Genomic DNA, 18,940 nt, shown 5'->3' with positions numbered 1-18,940 from the left:
CTTTTACAACTGCCAATATTACCTCTTCAACATTTTTACAAATCACTTTTGCTCATTCAAAGAAATTGAATTTTCATTCAACCTTAATAACACTCATTTGTCAAGAATAAATAGTACATTCTACCACTAATTCGCAAAACACTACATATATTATTTCAAAGTTAAATTCAAAATTTCTGTAAATTTCTATACAAAAAAAGAAATCTCCCTTCCTACCTACAAAAAATTAACTTTCTTATCTGAGACTGATACAAAAAAATTTTTTTTTTTGAATTAATCATATACATATATTTATCTCCACCTAGAGCTTACACATCTTCAGCACTTACATACGTTCATTTCTCCCCCCCCCCCCTCAAAGAGCTACCGTCATGGTTAACTCAAAGCTTACACACAGTCTAATATATTTCACCCCCTCTTTTTTTCTTTCCTATAATTTATGTATCATTTATACTTTAAATTCAGATGTGTATACATTAATTATCCAGTATGAGCCTTCCTTGCTCCTTGGGATAATTACTTCAACTGTGTATTTTTCATGCTCGAATAAATAGGGACAAAAAAATCTTTCGTAAAATTGGAAACCACTTATAAAACGATCAATGAAATTTCAAGATAGAAAACATTTGAAATGAACGTTAAATGACTTTAATGAGCATGAACAACTTTACATGAAAGGGAAAAGAAATTACAAACAAAAAAATACTCTGGAAAATGTCTTTCAGAGGAACGACTTGTACAACACTGAATATCCCCATCATTCCCTGGTTTCTCCATCTTCTTCCTCTTCCTCCAATGCTCGAACATACAGAACATTGTTGCAACGAACCAGGACTTCTCCAAGGTTACCAGCCACATTACCATCAATGAATTCATCTGTATTGGCAAGCTGCAAGGCAAAAAATCCAATATGAGAAAGATGCATACAAAAATAAAAATAGTGAAACTCCCATACATTGATATCCTCTATAATTAAGCTGGACAAATTGATTGCTAGACATGCATTTCTTTTTTCAATTGCATGCCCAACATGCGCAAATAGATAAAACTAAAAAAAATTTGAAGGCTTTTATTGTTCAATTTTTTCATCAGCAATGAGGCAAGAGTTCTTACACACATGCATAAAATTCCACAGAAAGGAATGTTAAGCGGTCATGATAAATGCGTAGTCTATTTCAATCTATTTCTATGGCCCTGGCATTGGACCCCTCACATTCCACAACTGGGCTCTCGGCCTGGATTTTTCACAGGTCTTTTTCTATAGTAAATACACAGGGGGAAACCAAAAACATTCATCCAGATTCCCTGAGGTGGAGATCAGACAGGCTATGATCCTACAAGCAAGGTAAGCAGCAACTTGTCAACTTTTTCCCAGGTGCCAAAAGTACAGAAAATTACAATTAGTAAATTGACAACTGGATTTTTAATTAGGGCAAACATTGCTTTCGAATTTTCATATTTTTAACTGAATCCAGAGAGAGACTTTTTCCGACTCAGAAAACAAATTTATCAGATAAAGGACGAAAACCAAAACATTCTCATCCCTTAATTAGAAGGCTCAATCAGCTGTTTAAACGCCAAAGATTTTGTTAATGAAGACCATAGAGTGATGGCTCATCCATTAAAGAGATTCTTCCCCCCTCCCTAGTATTTTGCCACTATAACAAAATTTTACATGATAATCGAAAATATCTTGAATCATTCAGTAAAAAATTTGGATCACTCTTAGTCTGAAAAAAAAAAAAACTTTTATTTTACTTTTAGTTTGAAATGTTTAATTTCACCACTTTAAATCAAATAGACACAAAATACACCTTCATGTGTGAACAAAAGTGTGTTTTAAGACTTGCATGCAAATATTTATAAAAACAAGTGGAATGTGTGCAATTTAGACAAAAGCTCGTGTATGTTCAACATATTAGTGACAATGTATAACGTCACACCAGGAGCTATTTAATTACCTGCAGATTCATGTAACCATCGACTGAAACAAGATAGCCTTTATATTCCATTCCCCACTTCAGTTTAACCAGGACTGGTTTACCAGTAAGGCTGTTCAAGAAAGGTTTTGGATTCAGGGGCATAGCCTAGGAGGGAAAAAATATTCATAACTAAAATGCAAGGAAAAAGGACATGAAAGCTATATATATATATATATATATATTATTTTAATTATGAACAAAAAATAAAATGCTGACAAGGAACTGGTTATTTTCGGAAAATTCTTCATCCACTTTATTAAACAGATAAGTGATCACAACTTGTCATTTGAGGTGAAAACGGAATATGATCTACAAAGAACTGGCTCGAAAATTCTTTGACACGATACGACTGTTATTTCATTTCTATACTTTTGTGAGCATGGGAGTCTTGCAGGGTTTAAGCTAGATAAAAAATTCCTTTAGCAAAATGCTGAAAATTTATAGTTGGATATCTAATGATTTATGGTTGGATATCTTCTCGTTTTGTACCTACTACATGCATTTTTTGCGAAAGTGGCTACTTCTTTTCGCATTTTGCGAAAAATGCAACTGTACCTTCAACTCTGGAGCCGATTAATATTTTTATCGTATAAAATCATCAACCCTTCTATAATTAATGATCTCCACATATAGCTCAGAATTTTAAGGACCTCCTAGATCCGGTGCGAGTGCTGGCATTCATTATGTTTATGGAGTTTTTGAACACATTGACATATTCCATATCATAATATATCCGCTGTGGTGGTCGAGTGGTTATAGTGACGGACTCCCGATGCGAGGATCCAGATTCGAACCCCACAGTGGTGGTCGGCTGAAGTTGGTTTTCTGTGGTTCCCAACTTCAAGGCGCAAATGCGAGCCGATCTCCCTGTTAAAAAGTCTCGCCACAGAGAGCAACAGTCCTACAACAATAAATCATTCATCATAACATTTCACTCATAGTTCGAAAAACTGGTGGCAGATGGCAGCACTACACATAACAAGCATTACAGAGAAACAAAAACTTCACGTCAGGTTTCACTATACGTACACGCACATTCCCGCATGTACCGATTCATTGGGGGTTCCGCGGGGGGGGGGGGGGGCAGGATGCATGTGTGGTGTAGCAGTAGTAGGTAGGGCCTCCAAAAAATGGCTCGGGGATCCATGATGTTCTTAAGTACAGCCACCTCGTTGGGCAATTTGCCTGTTGTGGCGTTGTATTTATATATTTGTATAAAATTAAAAGGGGTTCCTGAAAATATATTTTTGAAATTTGGGATAACAAAAGAGTGAAAATGATTCAAAATCGCTGAACTAACACTCAATTCCATTGTCACTATATAAAGAATGGAATCAAATATCATTGAATACAGTCTGCCCCGTATTAGTTTTCCCCCCTTTATTGGAAAAAGACAACATTTATCATTCACATGTTTTGTTTACAAGATTAGAGTTGTGTCTGTTTAGAGAACTCATTTCTCTAGTGCTACAGATAATGCTTCGATAAGAGAAAAAAAAACGTGAAAACATTACAAGAAAAATTATATACATTTAATATGCTTGGCGAAAGTCAGTCAATACCTGCTGTGATTTGCCATTACAGAATCAATGGATCTACAGTGAGATATATCAAGAAAAAGAAATCTGAAATTTGATCAGCAAAAAATATTAACTTGCTGAAAATATTAACTGAACTTGCCGATCAGTCTTGCTACAAGTTCTAAAATAATCCTCCTACAAACCGAAACCACATTTTGATTCAGAATATTTTTTCAAACAGTAATAAAATCAAAGAAACATTATCTGCATTTTACGCTGAAGTGAACTCTGAAAGAAAAGTCACCTGGTCTCAGCCGGGACCCAGGCCCTGTTGCATACCAAGTAAGCATGAAGTCATCTACACCACTGGAGACACAACCACGCCTTCCTTATTTCACGTACCATAGCATGAGGGGTTGAAGTAGCGGAGTTAATAGGCTCTCAACTCCCCTTCCCCCCCACAGGTGGAATGGTAGTGACAGACAGCTTTTTCTCAGCTTGATATATGAAACAGATATTCTCTGGATTTTACGCTGAGGTGAACACAAAAAGAAAAGCCATCTGGTCTCTGCCTGGACCAGTAATAGAATCAGCTAATTTCCGATAAGCGTGGTGGTCACCTTTAATTTGGTGACTTTTTTACATGCCAAGCAATTGCCACTTTCACAGTGGTCAATTCAATATGATGTGCAAAGAAAGCAATGCAATTTATTGCATGAATCAACCAAAATATGAGGGAAATGTGAAAAGCTATAAAAAAAAAATTATAAAAACTGAACAAATATGCGCTTAATATAATGTAGTTGTTCCGCAGTTCATAAAGGGCTGCCACAACCAGCAAATAGTGACGGGGCTAACAGGGTTGCTAATTTCGACGTATAAAATTCGCCACATTGGAGCTGACCACGGTTATGGGAAATTAACCCTCTAGGAAATATTCAAATATTCATACACCCCCGAAGGTTATTCAGGTAATAACCCGATAGGAAACCCTGTTATTCCCACGCATGTTCACAACCTTTTTCTTTATAAAAAAAAATCATAAGCGGGATACACTGAGTATTACGCTGGCTGTCGTGTCAAAAAATGGTCAATTTAACCCTCAATAGGATATCACCAATTAGCGTTCGAAACCAACGTGCGTTTGAAACTATTAAGGTTCCTGTGCAGTGTTAAAGTAAAATTAACCAGGACTGAAACATTGTGAGGAAAATAAACTAAAATATATGATTAAATTTAATAAACAGCATTAAGAAATGAAATGTAAATTCAAGAAAGAATCTAGTTTCTCATGAGCGCCAACAGCATGGGAAAATATCGAAGGAGAATCTTTTCAAAATCAAGCAAGTTAACGAGTATCGGATACAATATTTAAAAAACTATCAAGTGATAATTAACGGAAATATACTCACAGCCATGATGAATTTTTAAGAAGTTTTTCACACGAAATGACAAACGCGTTTCACAACAAAATGCTTCTTATCCCGGCGAAGTACAGACTAGAGAACAGACTGTGAGTGGAGTTGTATACTTCATCAGATTTCATCTTTTTCTTTCTTTTATCACCCCCCCCCCCCATATAAATTAAAGACCTGTAGATTCATATTTTATAGAAAATATTAACTTTTAAATTTTTTTGATCCAATGGGTTTGTTTCGATTTCAGTTTTTTTCTCCAAAATTGGAAAAGAAAAACAAGAAAATATTGAAGCAGTCCGTATATGACGTCATAAACAGCTAAACGAATCAGAATCGACGAAATGAGATCCTCCTGAAGAAACCGGTGAAAAAATCGTAGTCTTGGTCAACAACATCTCTCATAAGTATAAAAATTTTACCATACTTTATTTTTTTAGGTTTCTTTATCATCTTTTCGAGAAAAAAGAGATTTTTTAAGGTTTCTATATATATATATTTTTAAAGTCCTCATTATTTAGAATTTGTGTCATTATTGCTAGAGTTTCGTGCCATAAATATCTCCATTATTTTTCTCATTACTTTGAACATGTAGAGAAGAAAACGCTCGTGAATTGAAGAAAATTATCTTTCCTTTTCTTGAGTTTGAGCGTACAATACATAATCAAAAAATAATATTCGCTGCATGGGTATAAACCCTGGGAGCCAAGACCCCATTCGCGCAATAACGGCCGTCTTAAGAGCATGATGGACCCGGGGCCAAGTGGTTTCCCTGAGGCCTTACCATGTACGTTCTAGAAAATTTTAACCGAATCTCATTTTTGTGAGACCCCTCTTCTCTTGAGGTGCTTGGGTGAGCCCATGTGTTAAGACGGCACTGATATCGCTGTCTCCATAATATTTACAGAAATACCCTCTTAACTCCCTTTGTTCGTATCATGTTGTAGGCCTGCCTGCTTTCTGCAGAGAGACTTTTTTAAATGGGAGATCGTCTCACACATTTGTGCCTTGAAGCTGGAAAACCAGCTTCAGCCGACCACCACTGTGCCGTCAACAGGGTTAGAACCTGGATCCTCGGGACGAGAGTCCAGCATGATTACCACATGACTGCAAAGCGGCACCAGTTCGTACTGCTGGATATATGCAGTGTCTGGTTTACTTTATATTCCAATATGATTTTAAGAATTGGGTTGTTAGATGCACAATCATACGTCCTCCCCTCTATAATGATTAGCTCGGGTTGCTTCAGTATATCATTATACAGTGGAGTCTTAATAATCTGAGGTGGATGAGACTAAGCTACCTGAGATTATCGCAAAAAACAATTAGCTTACACAAATGCCACTGCAGACAATGCACAACAAAGTGACAAAAAGAGATGCCCATAAAAAAAATATGGATGTCATATATATATATATATATATACTATCAAAAATACAGCAACCCATTAAGAGCAATAAAGTAATCAATAATTATGATAAAAAATACATTACCCATAAAAAATTATAGTCTCGTCTAAGTATGGATAGCTTCTTGATTTGTCCTGTCTCGCTATGTTTGTTGTATTTCTTTTTAAACATGTTAGTTGTGTTGGAATTCACAACCCCCAGAGGTAAGCTGTTCCATTTATTAACAACCCTATTAGAGGAAAGCACGCTGTGACACCACAACCTAGAATTGTCCCCTTGCCACTTTACTAAGAAAGTAATTAATAATTCAATAAATAAATATAAACCTTTTTTTGCCGATCGATACTGGTGTCCCCTTATGATTAGGAAGAGGACAATTCTAGGTACATAGGACGATTCTATTCTATAGAAATACTAAACAATCTTGAACCACTGCTTTCTTAACACATGAGCCCACACAGGCACGGCTTTGGAGGGGGACCCTCACGTGCAGAAAGGGTGTCATAAAAATGAGATCTGCTCAAATTTTTCGACAGTGAGTGCATAAATTAGTAGGTAGGTATTTCTAGCTAGGTATATTTCCCAAACAAACCACTTTTCCTGAGGCCTGTGATACTGTTAAAATGGCCCTGCCTTGAACTATGTTCTGATCAGTCTCTCTCTTAAATGTTGACACATTTGTTTTGGAATCATAATACAATATTTTTTCTGTTGTTGAATTTTTTTTGTATTGTATATATTGTGTTGAATATACAAGCATAGAGGTCACAGTTTGCATAATTTCCTATGATGACATTGTAGATCCCCGGCAAAGTGATGCCCCGAGATCATAGTTACAAGGATTACAAATTACGTTGCTGATGTACCAGTCACGAGGTTCTCCATACAACTGGGATTTTTGGGCTATGCCCTAGTGAGCACACATGCACGCAAGTCCACATTTAGTTTTAATCTGAAAGGGTTTTCCCAATAATTCACACAATAAAGTTTTGTTTAATTCTACACTATATAGGAACTTGAGCATGGCTGAATGCAGTGAAGTCGAAACTAGCTTGAAAGATCGATGGGAAAAGCTTACAGGAGATACAGATTGTGATATTCAACAAAAATGGTGGAAAATCATTCTGTCCAGGTACACGGAACCGGGCAGAAAATATCACACCCTCACTCATCTCCAGAAGATGTTTGAACATTTGGATGAATACGTTAATGATATTTCTTCACCAAAGGCTCTTTCATATGCCATTTTTTTCCACGAGTAAGTAAATATTATAAGGTTTAGTTTTCCAGTCGTGATTGTTCAACTTTATTGATTATGTGTTGGCCTATTCTGTTTAATATGTTCATGCAATGAACTGTTTAAAAAATTTTCTTATCTGTAGCCTTTTTTACGATGTGCAATCTCATATCAATGAAGAAAATAGCGTTCGGAAGTTCGATGAATATGCTGCAGAGTCTGCTGTTGACAAGGTAATTTAAAAAAAAATTCTGGGTTAAAATACAAGTGAGTGAAATCTTTTTATGATATATGTTTCTTTTAAATGTGTGCGTCAACAATGATGCTTGTTAAGCAGGTTTAAACTGGCAAAAACTTGAGATTATGGGTTAGATATTGGAGGAGGGTTTGCAGGTTGCTTATGTCATCAACCACCCCTCCCCCTTTTTGAAGTTATGAAATATTGAGCTACTGACGAAATTTTCCTGACGGGGGGTCAAAAATGGCTGAAAATCTGCTTACGTAATACTCAAATGGCTTTGCTTCGTTTGAAGCAAGAACAATCAAACTCAATAATTATTAATTATCTAGTACATAATTATTGAGTCACATGTTATGGTAACAGAAAATATATTGGTTTAGTTGAATGAAACACAATAGGACTCAAAATGTACCAGTGTCCTCCATCATAGAAAAATGAAAAAACGCCATGTCAAGAAAAGTTATGAAATAAGAAAGGTCACAGATGTTTTATAAATCTATCTTCAAATTTTTCTCAGCAGGTTCCCGTGTTTGATTTTATCCCCAAAAAAATCCTGCCCCCCCCCCTTCAGTATTATGCTTCCTATTCAAAAAGCTTGATAGATACCTGCATAAGGGCAGTAGGGGTCAGCTGAAAATGGTTTTCTGTGTTTTTTTTTAAAGCATGAATGAGATTTGGTTTCCAAAAAAAAAAACCCACCATACAAGCGTGCAGCGGAGACAAGATTTCTATTGTCATCATGTAAAATTTTGCTGAAATGTTTTGTTTTGTGAGCAAAAGAGCTGTGATGTTGATTGATAAAATAATACTGATGTGTTTTCTAGGTACGCACACACAAATGATTTGAAATATATTTTCCACTTTTATTAGGATTCAGAACTTGCATCCAGAGTGAAAGACTTGATACTTTCGTCCAAGTCTCATAGTACTGAAGAGCATAAAAAAATTGATGCGTATGGAAACGATGATCAGCATTATTTCTTAGATTTTGATCTTAGCATATTAGGGATGAAATCTTCAGGTATAATATGGTTTTTCACATGGTTACTGGACTTTAAATTTTTTCAAGTCATGCAAAATATGCCTTAGGCACATATGTATGGCTATAGCCCAGAAAAATCATGAATATTTAAAACCATTGCATATCATTTATTATTGTGATTTCCATGATGAATAGTATATTGGAGTCTGCCCTACAGTGGAGAAAACAAAATATTCGTGAGCTTAGGGATACAACATGTGCCTATGTTCACCATAATAAAAACTCCTTGTAATATCTGTTTTTTTTACCTTGCATATTTTGCAGAGAATATTCTCTAAATTATCAATATTAATTCTGAATACTTAAATTGCAATTCAATAGGAAATGGATGTGTTAAAAGTAATGAGAGATCTCATTCAAATGTTAATGATATCTAAGAATGATTAATCTGACGTACAAAAGGTGTTCGCGCAAAGTAAAGATACAATGGCTAGTATTCATTGATAACACTTTTATGTGTCAAAACATCCACTACAAATTATTTGGTCGTTCATGCATTATTTTTTACGCGACAAATGTTTGGATAATGACATCAATTGAGTCTGGTTACTAGTTTCTGTATCAGTGTCATGGAAATCTGAAGCTTGAAACCCAAGACACATTTTAATTTCATTTCTTATTGCCTAATTATCATGGATGTGTTGTCCTATAGGATGTCTTCAAATAAACAAATAAATGGAAGCTAGTGGGGGTCTAACCTGTATGGTGGATGATCTATAAATTACCACTTGAATCTTGAGTACATGTGATGTATCTTCACTTCCCAAACTTTAGCTCATATTTTCCAAGAAACAAAATTTAGCATTCATATTGCAAGCTCTAAAATTTTTCTCAAAACATAAATATGGTCGATATTGTTGTGGGATCATGAATATTTTATGAAAAAGTTTTAGTTGCTTATGAAGAGTAATTTTTTTTTCTTTACAACTTTTTGCAGAGTATAAGGACTATGCATTGAAAATAAGAGAAGAATATAATTATCTTCCAGAATCAAAATATAATTTTCTTCGTGTCAAAGTAAGTGAACATAAAATTTTGGTTAGTTTTTGAATCAAAAACACCAGGCTTGTGTGATATCGGGTCACCATGATGGCTAAAAAAATTTGTATTGGTAACCAAAATTTTATATGCATGAGTATTAAATTAGAGTCATAGGACACACAAATGATATTATTATAATGATTTTAAGAATTTATGTCAGTTTAAGGAATCAATTTTAAATTGTATATATACAGGCCATGGTCTAATTATCATTCAAATGTATAAAATGACTGCTGTATCAAGAATTACGTAGATAAGATAATTTTTTTCGAACTGGAGAATTAATTTTATGATGTATTAAATATTTTATAAAGGAATCCCCAAGTTAAGTTGGGATTTATTTTTCTGCAGTTAGTTCAGAGAACATCTCTCACACATACCCATGATAAGATACGGCCAGAAGCCTGAAAAACTTCTTGCCCTCCTCAGTCCCTACATTGCCTGTAGTAATTCCACCTAGATTAATGAAATGCTCATAGAGACTTCAAAATTAGTTCTAAATGTTATAAACATTTGGTAGTAAATTATTCATACATGTTTGTCAATCGAAACTAATTTTGGACAGTTTCACAATTAAAAATAAATGCAAGAAATGTAAATTCAAAATGACCCAGAGGAGGTTAAATGGAGAAAAATATATGAGGCAAAAAATTCTTGAATGGGAAAAAGTTAACACTATAGCAGGGTTTCCAGCAACCTGGAAAGTCGGGGAGAATCAGAAAATGGTCAGGGAAAGTCAGGAAAAATGTTATATATTTGTCAGAAAAGTCAGGGAAAATCTGAAAAGGAAAAAAATTAATAGGGGATGAATTCCCATTCCAGTGGTTGGTCTTCACTTTTTTCCCCATAAAATATATTCTCTCCCAGAGGATCTGAAAGAGATAGTTGATAAGGCTTTCTTTATCTTTATCTGCATTTTCCTCTGGATCCCCCTATTTGCCTGACAGTTTGGTATGAGCAAAATGTCTTATTAGTTGAAGGGTGGAACCAATGTTGGTCAAGGTAACCGAACCTGCTTTTTCAGTGAATGGATGAACCAGTGCCTCTTTTCCATTGTTGAAAACAAAGTCAACACCAGCTCTAATTTCTTTTCTATCTCTGCTGAGAAAATAGTTTATCATCTTGCTTTTTTTTTTTTTTGCTGCCTCTGTATAGGGGGGACATTTAAATGTCAAGATGGGGGGCCCATACAGTGACCCCTGTCACCTAATTTCTACTTGTGGGTTGTATGGAAGGCAGGTGGATGGGATGAAACAACTTGTCAATGGTATATATTTTTTGTTTATAGAATTCGCCTCCATTCTACATACAGTTCACAGATATTACAAATGAGTAAAATTGATAGAGAATTTTTTTAGTAGGAGATGGGTTGAAGGGTAAGCCTGCTACCTTTGTTGGCCTAGCAGTAAAAAGATTCCCCATTAAGTTTGAGATGAGTTAGAGGCTGCAGCTTCTGTAAAAGAAACTTCCCGAAATTGATCTGGATTGGGAAGGCGTCCCGATTTTAATTTTCCTGAATAATTAGTCAACATGTATTTTTTTTCATCTCACACCCTGAAAATGCTCTTTCGCATCCCTAGTTAAGAACCACTAATTTTAAGTTTTGTGACTCTGATGCTACCCAATAGCATTAGATTGTGTTCTGTATTTTTAAGACATGCAGAGGTATAAACAATTTTTACAAAGCTCTGTAAAGAGCTAGAAATAAAAGTGCTTCATTTATCTAAAACAATGACACTGGCATTGAACAGTAAAATGTAAACAAATCCCTGTAAAAAAAAAAAGATGGACAGTGCAGTAAAACCATCCAGTTCACCTGGACTTATTTACATTGGATCCCGTAATTTACACATTTTGCACTGTGATTTTGGAAGTGTTCGCAAGGGAGCGTCATTCTTTAAAAACTTGCATGTCTACGTAATTTGTTGTGCATCAAGGAAGAGAGTTTACACACTAGACTTTGGAAGACTCCTCGAAAAAAGAAGGTAACATATTGTGAGGAGAGAGACAAAAGAATTATCTGTGGTTGCTAGAACACTGTTTTGGCCAAAAATTGTTTTTGTTGCCAAGCCATTCCTGTGTCATTTTGCTTTAGCTTGTGTCAATCTTATAGGATACTAAGATAGTGCTGTGAAAAAATAAATTAGTTTTGAATTTAAAAAGGGGGGGGGGGTTTGAGGGATTTTTTGAGTGGGAACCTTGTGTATGCATTTTCAGTCAGGGAAATGATTGAGCAGATTTTGCTGGGAACCGAATTGGAAGTCAAAAATTAAAACTTTAAGTAGCATTTACTATGTAATAGATATATTAAGTAATTGGCTATTCTATTTAATTTTGTTTTTTGTAAAATTTATTTTTCAGGTACTGAAGTCTTTCTTACAGATACCAAATATATTTGCTACAAAGCTATTTAGAGACAGATTTGAGGAAACAGCAAGAATCAACATCCAGAATGAAATATCTGACTTGGAAAAGGGTATATGAGACTGATATCTAATAGTAATGAACAGCTTTTGAGTTCTAATTCAAAAGCTGTTCATTACTATTAGACATCAAAAGCAAATGCAAAAAAATCCTCGGCAAATGTAATTTGCCAAGAAATGCCCTAATGAACCTTTGCCCTTAATGAACGTTAGTATTAAGCGTAAAACCAACATGGTGCTTTTATAGGTATATTTTGTAAAATCCTTGTTTGCGTATAGCTTTTATAAGAATCATACATTCCTTTGCTTCTAGTCATGTTTTTTTTGTAAGTTCACTACACATTTTATGCATATTTGTGAATGCTTTCTGAAGCTCTTTCTTTGTATGTGAGAGTATTGTTTTTCTATAAATAACACTCTTAGCCCATGAAAATCATCAAAGAATAGCAATCCTATAAAATAATTTACTTTTTCTGACAATATATTATTTATATACATAGTTGTTCATTGATGATTCATTCACACTCAATGAAAATGCTGTTTCTGGGCAACAAATTACTGAAACAATTATTTGAATCAAAAATGATACAAGCATGTTAAAAAAAAACGTATTTATATAAATGTATCCTATACTTGAAAGAGAGGGAGATGCTGTGTTAAAGTTATTGGAACAGTATTAGCAGCAGAGGAATTTCTATTTACTGTTTTGAAAATTTATAGTCCTTGCAAACTATCTAGTCAGCTGTTCACATTTTGACTAAAACAGATCACATATACATAACATTATTGGTATACAAAGAACATGAAAAATATATTTAAAAGATAACTATTCATTCTAGAGTTTTTTATACTTTCAATAGATATGAATCAAGTAATTTAATGGATTGCTATTCTAAAAACCAAGATTCATCACGTTTAAAAACTATGTAATCAGCGATTGGAGTTTATATGCAAAACCTTGCTTATGATGGCTGATTAAAATTATTTTATTAAAGGCAATGAAAATGGATTTGCAAGCATTTCTTTTTAATGTGTGTGGATCATTTATCTAGATGAGTTCAGCAAACTTTTCTGGCAGAACAGCCCCTCAAAACTCAAAATTTTTTTACAGCCAATGTTTTCACAAATTTTAAAAATGAAAAATTATAATACAATGGATGCAACTATATAATTGGAATCATGGATAATTTCATCATTCGGGTGTTATCGCTTTTAGAAAAAGTGTGGAACAGACTAATAATCATAACATGAGAAACAGGTTTATATTATTTTGGGGCTAAGGTTGAACAAGACTTATTATAATCTGCAAGACTATATACTTCCTCTCTTGTTCACAATTTCCTAACCGGGCTGCAGTAGCCGCTATATCCACGTATCTATGTCACTGCTTTCGCAATGAACTTTCAGGCCCGTCATTTGGGGGGGGGGGTCAGAATTGCCCCCTGGCATGCATACATTGACATTGAGTACATGTTCTTTGGCCGGCCGACCGACCCCCCCCCCCCCGGAAAAAGTTGAAATGACTGCCCCGTGAACTTCCCACAGTTGGGGCAGATATGACGTTTGAAAAAAAAAAAATCAATTCTTCAGTTCTTGCTCAGGTTCACTAGATTCAGTTAAGACTCTAAATCTATATTTATGGAATGTAGTTTTTCTAAATACTAAAAAAATGCAAATAATACTTCAAAAGATCTCATACCCAACGTGTTGCATTTTTTGCAATGAAAATAATTCTTTATACACATTTTATTTCATAATTTATAATCACGGACTATATACATAATGCCCTAAATTGGTGTATTTGAAAATGTACAAAAGCACTCACTGTAGATGTAATTCAAGCTATAAGTGAATACACGATACTAGATTGTGTAAAATAGGAATTTGTGACTTCTATTAAAATGATCCTTTAATCACCTCATGTCAGACTTATGGAATGCTGATGATTTGGTATTGTCCACTTGTTTTGCACATTGAACATGAGTTATCACACCATTCGGGTATCGAGCAAATGTTGAATCTAAAAATGACTTCTTACAAACTGCACACATCCTGCATTAAGAAAAAGAAGTATATCATCTTTTGTTCTACAATTTATATTCTATACCCTATGCATAGAAAAAATAAATATAATAATGAAGGCTAAAGAATAAATGTCTGTTCCAGTGATGCATGGCAATTTTATGCGCATGCAGGGCTTCCACTTAAAAAAATTAGAAAAAGTAGGACGGGGAAACGGTACCCCCCTTAGACAACATAATCATAGGATAATAAAAAAAATCATATCACACTATTTCAGAATTCTGTAAGATTGATTCGAACCAAAGCAAAATGACAGAAATGTAACAATTGTTGGCCAAAATAGGGTACAACAACCACAGATAGTTTTTTCCATCTCCTCTCACAATATATATTAATTTTTTTTTTTTTTTTTTTGGAGTCTGCCACAGTCCAGTCTTTCAATTCTCTTTGACAATTCACACAGCAAATTATGAAGACATGTAAGTTTTTTAAGAATGACTGTCTTTCGAGACCACTTGAGCACAGTGCAAAATGTGTAAATTACACAAGGTCCAATATAAATAAGTCAAGATGGACCAGATAGTTTTACTGCATTGTCCATCCCTTTTTCAAAAGGATTTGTTTAAATTTTAGCACTCAATGCTAGTGTAAACATTTTTGACAAATGAACTTTCATTTCTAGCTCTTTGCTGAGTAGTGTAAATATTGTTTATGCATCTGCGTGCACTAAAAATACAGAAGACAACTGAGTATCATCAGAATCACAAAACCTAGAATAGGCCTATGTACCCAACTGCTTTGTTATGCAAACTGTTGTCACCTATACACACCATAAAATGCACCATAATTTTGAATGACAAATGTTATTGCTGAAGACCATGAAGTAGTACATACAAAATTATTTTTTTTCAACCAGGTAGGAGTTTCTAATCACTATTCTACTTGTTGAGCCCTCAAACTAAGCAAACGAAAAAATAATAAACCACCAAATGGTCCATATACCCCAAAAATAACTTTAAAACCATACAATTTCTGCTTTGGCAGAACCATTAATTGCAATCTACTACATTTGTATTATTTAGCATTGTATCGATGATTCCCTCCTCAATTATATGAATTTTGTTGATAGGTTTCGGTAAAAAAATTGAGAAAGTAGGACATTTAACCGAAAAATAGAACGAGTAAGAGCCCTGCACATGACAAAAATACTTCCATGCACACAAAATCACAAACACAGATTAGAGGGAACATGGCTTGCATGCAATATATGAATGAAGAGACAGATGTATGTTATTGGGAGGCAAAGACCAATAAACATGAATTTAATGCAATTAATAAAAAGGGGTAGGGGAAGAACTGACTAGTCTAGAGACAAAAAAATAGTGTCAGCAGGGCAAACACAATAAATGATTGGTTTTTATATATACTCTTACGAATGACAGCAATTTACAAATTTACCTGTCCTCTGTTAAAATGACTTTAGTGTTTTCTAAATGAATCTTTTGAAATCGTATTTGTAGATTAAGGCACCTAGACAAAGCACTTTCTATCCTGCATGTGTATCTCCGATGAAGTGTTGATCTAAGAGCTTTATTCAGAAACTGATCGACTATCCCCACTGACCAATGTGGTGGTATAAGCTGCATAATCTGAAAAATGAAATTGGGATGAGAAAAAAAAATAAAAAATACATGTTTCTTTTGAAAATTCTGAGTTATATGAACATGATTTTTTTAATCACCTTAGCCACATCAAATTCAGCCAAATCACTATTTAGCAGTTGAACTGCAGGGGCAATCATATCTTCACACTGCTGTTCACTAAAAAATTTTCAAAATCGGAGAAATTCAACAAACTTCAAAATATTAAAATCCTAAATGCATCCATTAAAAAAATAAACACAAGAGGCTTTTCTGAAAGTTCATAGACTGGTGTGGGTTTCTTTAACAAAACTGCAATCTTCAAATTCCATATGCCATTTACAATGATGCACAAACTTTTCAAACATGTGGCAGATCCTGAGAGTATAAAGGGGTGATGCCCCTCATCATCCAAGGGAATTAATGTGATGGCTGGACTATTGTTGCTGTCCCCCCCTATTTGAAGAGCCTGCTATATCATCTGCTTATAGCTGAGAGAAAGTACAAGGTAATGGGTAACATAGCTATCACTACCTTCTTTGAAGGAACCAGATACTGAAATTTCTTGGAAGGAGAGAAATACCACAAATTCTGATCCAACAGAATCATGTGCTGAGTTATAGTGGAGGACCCCCAAACATTGAAGATGTGTGTGTGTGACCCAATATACAAAATGTTCTGTGAGTCCTACTTCAGCCATCAACCATTCCTCATAGAGGTATGGTTCTAAAAAATACTCAAAATATGTTCAAAAATCACTGTACTAGTTTTTAGAGTGAAAATACAGTGAAACACAAAATAAGAGATATCTAAATTTTAGTAATATGGTCTCCCATCCTGTAACCTCCAATAAGGAAGTTGTTGATAAAAAAGATGACAGAGGAATTGAAAGAACAGCATCTATGCAAAGGATGACTGCACTGCAATTTAGAAGCTTGTCTGGATTCTTAATGTCAGTGAAGACAGTATTCACAGACATATACACGAAACGGGTATGATAGTATATTGAAAAATTATGAAAGAAACAACTTTGGTGATTTGGAACCAACCAAGTTGAAGCTTGAGCACAAAACAAAGATTACAGTTAGCCCGCAAGTGTGTGTCCATATGGACTAAAATAGTAATCAATTATTTTCAGCCATGAGAAGTTAAACCTGGATGGGTCAGATAGATAAGGATAATATTTGTATAGTTTGCAAAAGAAACCACAGACAAGGTGGTGTTTCACTGATGGTTTGGGTTGTGTTCTGCTGCAATGAGCAAATATCACTAGCCTCGCTGAAATGTTCAGCATTACATAAACACAAGAGGATGATTAATTACTATTTGTACTAGCCAGTAAGGAGTTTCAGCAGGATACTGCATCTATGCACACTACAAATCATAGTGATAGCTATACACACTGCAGGTTGTACAAAAGCCTGGCTTAATGCACAAAATATTGAGGTTCTTGATTGGCCAGCACATAGCCCTGATCTCATCACTATTGTGAATCTTTAACACAATGTAATGTAAAAGTCGATGAAACCTCCATTAACAAACTTATTTTAAAAAAATAAACATTTGACTAACTTTCGCATAATTTTTATTTTGCTGAAAATTTGTCTAAACTTTCAGGTTGATTGTTTATGTGCTATTTCTATTTATTTTGTCATTATGTTCATAAAGTGTATAGTCAAATTTTATTATTTTGAAAATAAAATATATGTTCACCCCAATAAGTGGTAATTAATTTGTAATTATAAAAATAATATTTCTCTGATATTGTGAGATCTCAAACAGTATCTAAACTTTTGCTATGCACCGCATACACTACATCTTCATGGTTGTGCTCTCTTCCCTGCAGACCTTCAAGTCTGCTCACGAACAGAATTGAGCAATGATTATCCTATTTGAGAATTTGTTCGAGACCCTTTTCACTTGCAGTTCAATGTTTATAGCAAGATTTTTTAAAAATATTGTTTTGACTTTAATCACATAACCAAAGCCTTTTCACAGGCGACAATCCCAAAGTCACTTCAATAGAATTTTCAGTAGGTGCAAACTAAGTGGTGTAAGGAAAAGCGTTTCATTGAGAAATCAACTTTACACAATATCTGGGATTGCCAATGTTGCTTAGAGTTAAAAAATACATGATCAAACTGGTCTTCAGTAACAGAAAAAAAACCTAATGTAACACATCACACAGTTTAACTTACTCCATGTTTGGATCAAGGTATAAGCTCAGAAGAATATGAAAGAGTCTGTGCCTAAACTTTCTTTCCTTTCCATCTGACATCTTTATACAATAATCTTCAGCAGCTGCATGGTCTTGCAAGTTGTGGATGAGGATTTTTAAAGCTTTTTCATGTTCTTCCAGCTAAAAAAAAGTTTAAAACTTATCTTTTGGAGTTTAGTAACAAATTTTATTCGACAAAATATAGCCCTAAAGTACATGAAATTGTTTTACTCAGTTTAAATGAATCAATGATTATTACTAATGTATACACATGCATTATTTGTCATAAGCAAAATAGATTAGATTTCTTACCCTTCCATAAAGTATGGCACATTCAGCATGGAGTTGGCATTCGAGAGCTTTTCCCAATAGCAACTGAACTCTATACAATTTTGAGAAATGAAGTAGATGCTGAAGTTTCTTCCTGGTATAAATGTAAAATAAAACCAATCTAATGAACATTTGTCTCAAACTCTGAAAACGTCCCAATTCTTCCTCTGTTCTTATAATACTAAAATCCATTACTATTTTTGTAGCACATTAAATACCAATTTCAGGATAAATTTTCTGAAACAAATTGATACCAAATGTTTCAATAAAATGAACAGCTTATGTGAAGATGAATTTAACAATTCAATCAATAGCTAAAACAATGTTTCAGGAAAATGTCTGAAGTATTGTCAAAAAAACAAAAATTAGATATGCATAACTGCATTACCAGAGGAAAAGAAACAAAATCATTTATATAAA

At 34.3% G+C, this 18,940-nt stretch overlaps 3 protein-coding genes across 4 annotated transcripts in view; 1 reads left to right on the top strand and 2 right to left on the bottom strand.

The window, feature by feature from the left end:
• Window positions 1-632: 632 nt before the first annotated feature.
• On the bottom strand, window positions 633-5,036 carry SmF (small ribonucleoprotein particle protein SmF). The gene is made up of 3 exons (XM_089243402.1): window positions 4,915-5,036; window positions 1,962-2,087; window positions 633-889 (listed from the first exon to the last, which is right to left on the bottom strand). Exons 1-3 carry the CDS (start codon window positions 4,918-4,920, stop codon window positions 758-760), a joined length of 264 nt encoding a protein of 87 aa, XP_089099528.1. The 5' UTR covers window positions 4,921-5,036; the 3' UTR covers window positions 633-757.
• Window positions 5,037-5,167: 131 nt separating this feature from the next.
• LOC149075899 (uncharacterized) lies at window positions 5,168-12,622 on the top strand. Of its 2 annotated transcripts, none has more exons than XM_089243401.1 (6): window positions 5,168-5,324; window positions 7,339-7,584; window positions 7,709-7,796; window positions 8,675-8,825; window positions 9,784-9,863; window positions 12,249-12,622. In XM_089243401.1, exons 2-6 carry the CDS (start codon window positions 7,349-7,351, stop codon window positions 12,369-12,371), a joined length of 678 nt encoding a protein of 225 aa, XP_089099527.1. In that variant the 5' UTR covers window positions 5,168-5,324; window positions 7,339-7,348; the 3' UTR covers window positions 12,372-12,622. The 2 variants fall into 2 exon arrangements, with proteins under 2 accessions (XP_089099527.1, XP_089099526.1); XM_089243400.1 differs by having other exon boundaries at window positions 5,291-5,398.
• A 1,416-nt stretch (window positions 12,623-14,038) lies between these two features.
• LOC149075898 (transforming growth factor-beta receptor-associated protein 1-like) overlaps window positions 14,039-18,940 on the bottom strand; it is a 28,539-nt gene continuing 23,637 nt past the window's right edge. Inside the window, exons 18-22 of the mRNA XM_089243399.1 lie at window positions 18,503-18,614; window positions 18,171-18,331; window positions 16,074-16,152; window positions 15,791-15,981; window positions 14,039-14,362 (exon numbers count right to left, since the gene is read on the bottom strand). Coding sequence (XP_089099525.1) covers window positions 14,224-14,362; window positions 15,791-15,981; window positions 16,074-16,152; window positions 18,171-18,331; window positions 18,503-18,614 — 682 coding nt within the window. The 3' untranslated portion in view covers window positions 14,039-14,223. The remainder of the gene's footprint in view (window positions 14,363-15,790; window positions 15,982-16,073; window positions 16,153-18,170; window positions 18,332-18,502; window positions 18,615-18,940) is intronic.

The sequence above is a fragment of the Pholcus phalangioides genome, unplaced genomic scaffold, assembly GCF_987345545.1.
Source record: "Pholcus phalangioides strain wild (caught in Gottingen) unplaced genomic scaffold, Ppha-v1.0 ptg000015l_1, whole genome shotgun sequence".
In the NCBI taxonomy this organism is placed as follows: Eukaryota; Metazoa; Arthropoda; class Arachnida; order Araneae; family Pholcidae; genus Pholcus; species Pholcus phalangioides.
Note: the sequence above shows the minus strand (reverse complement) of the source record. Positions and strands in the feature narration are given on the sequence as shown.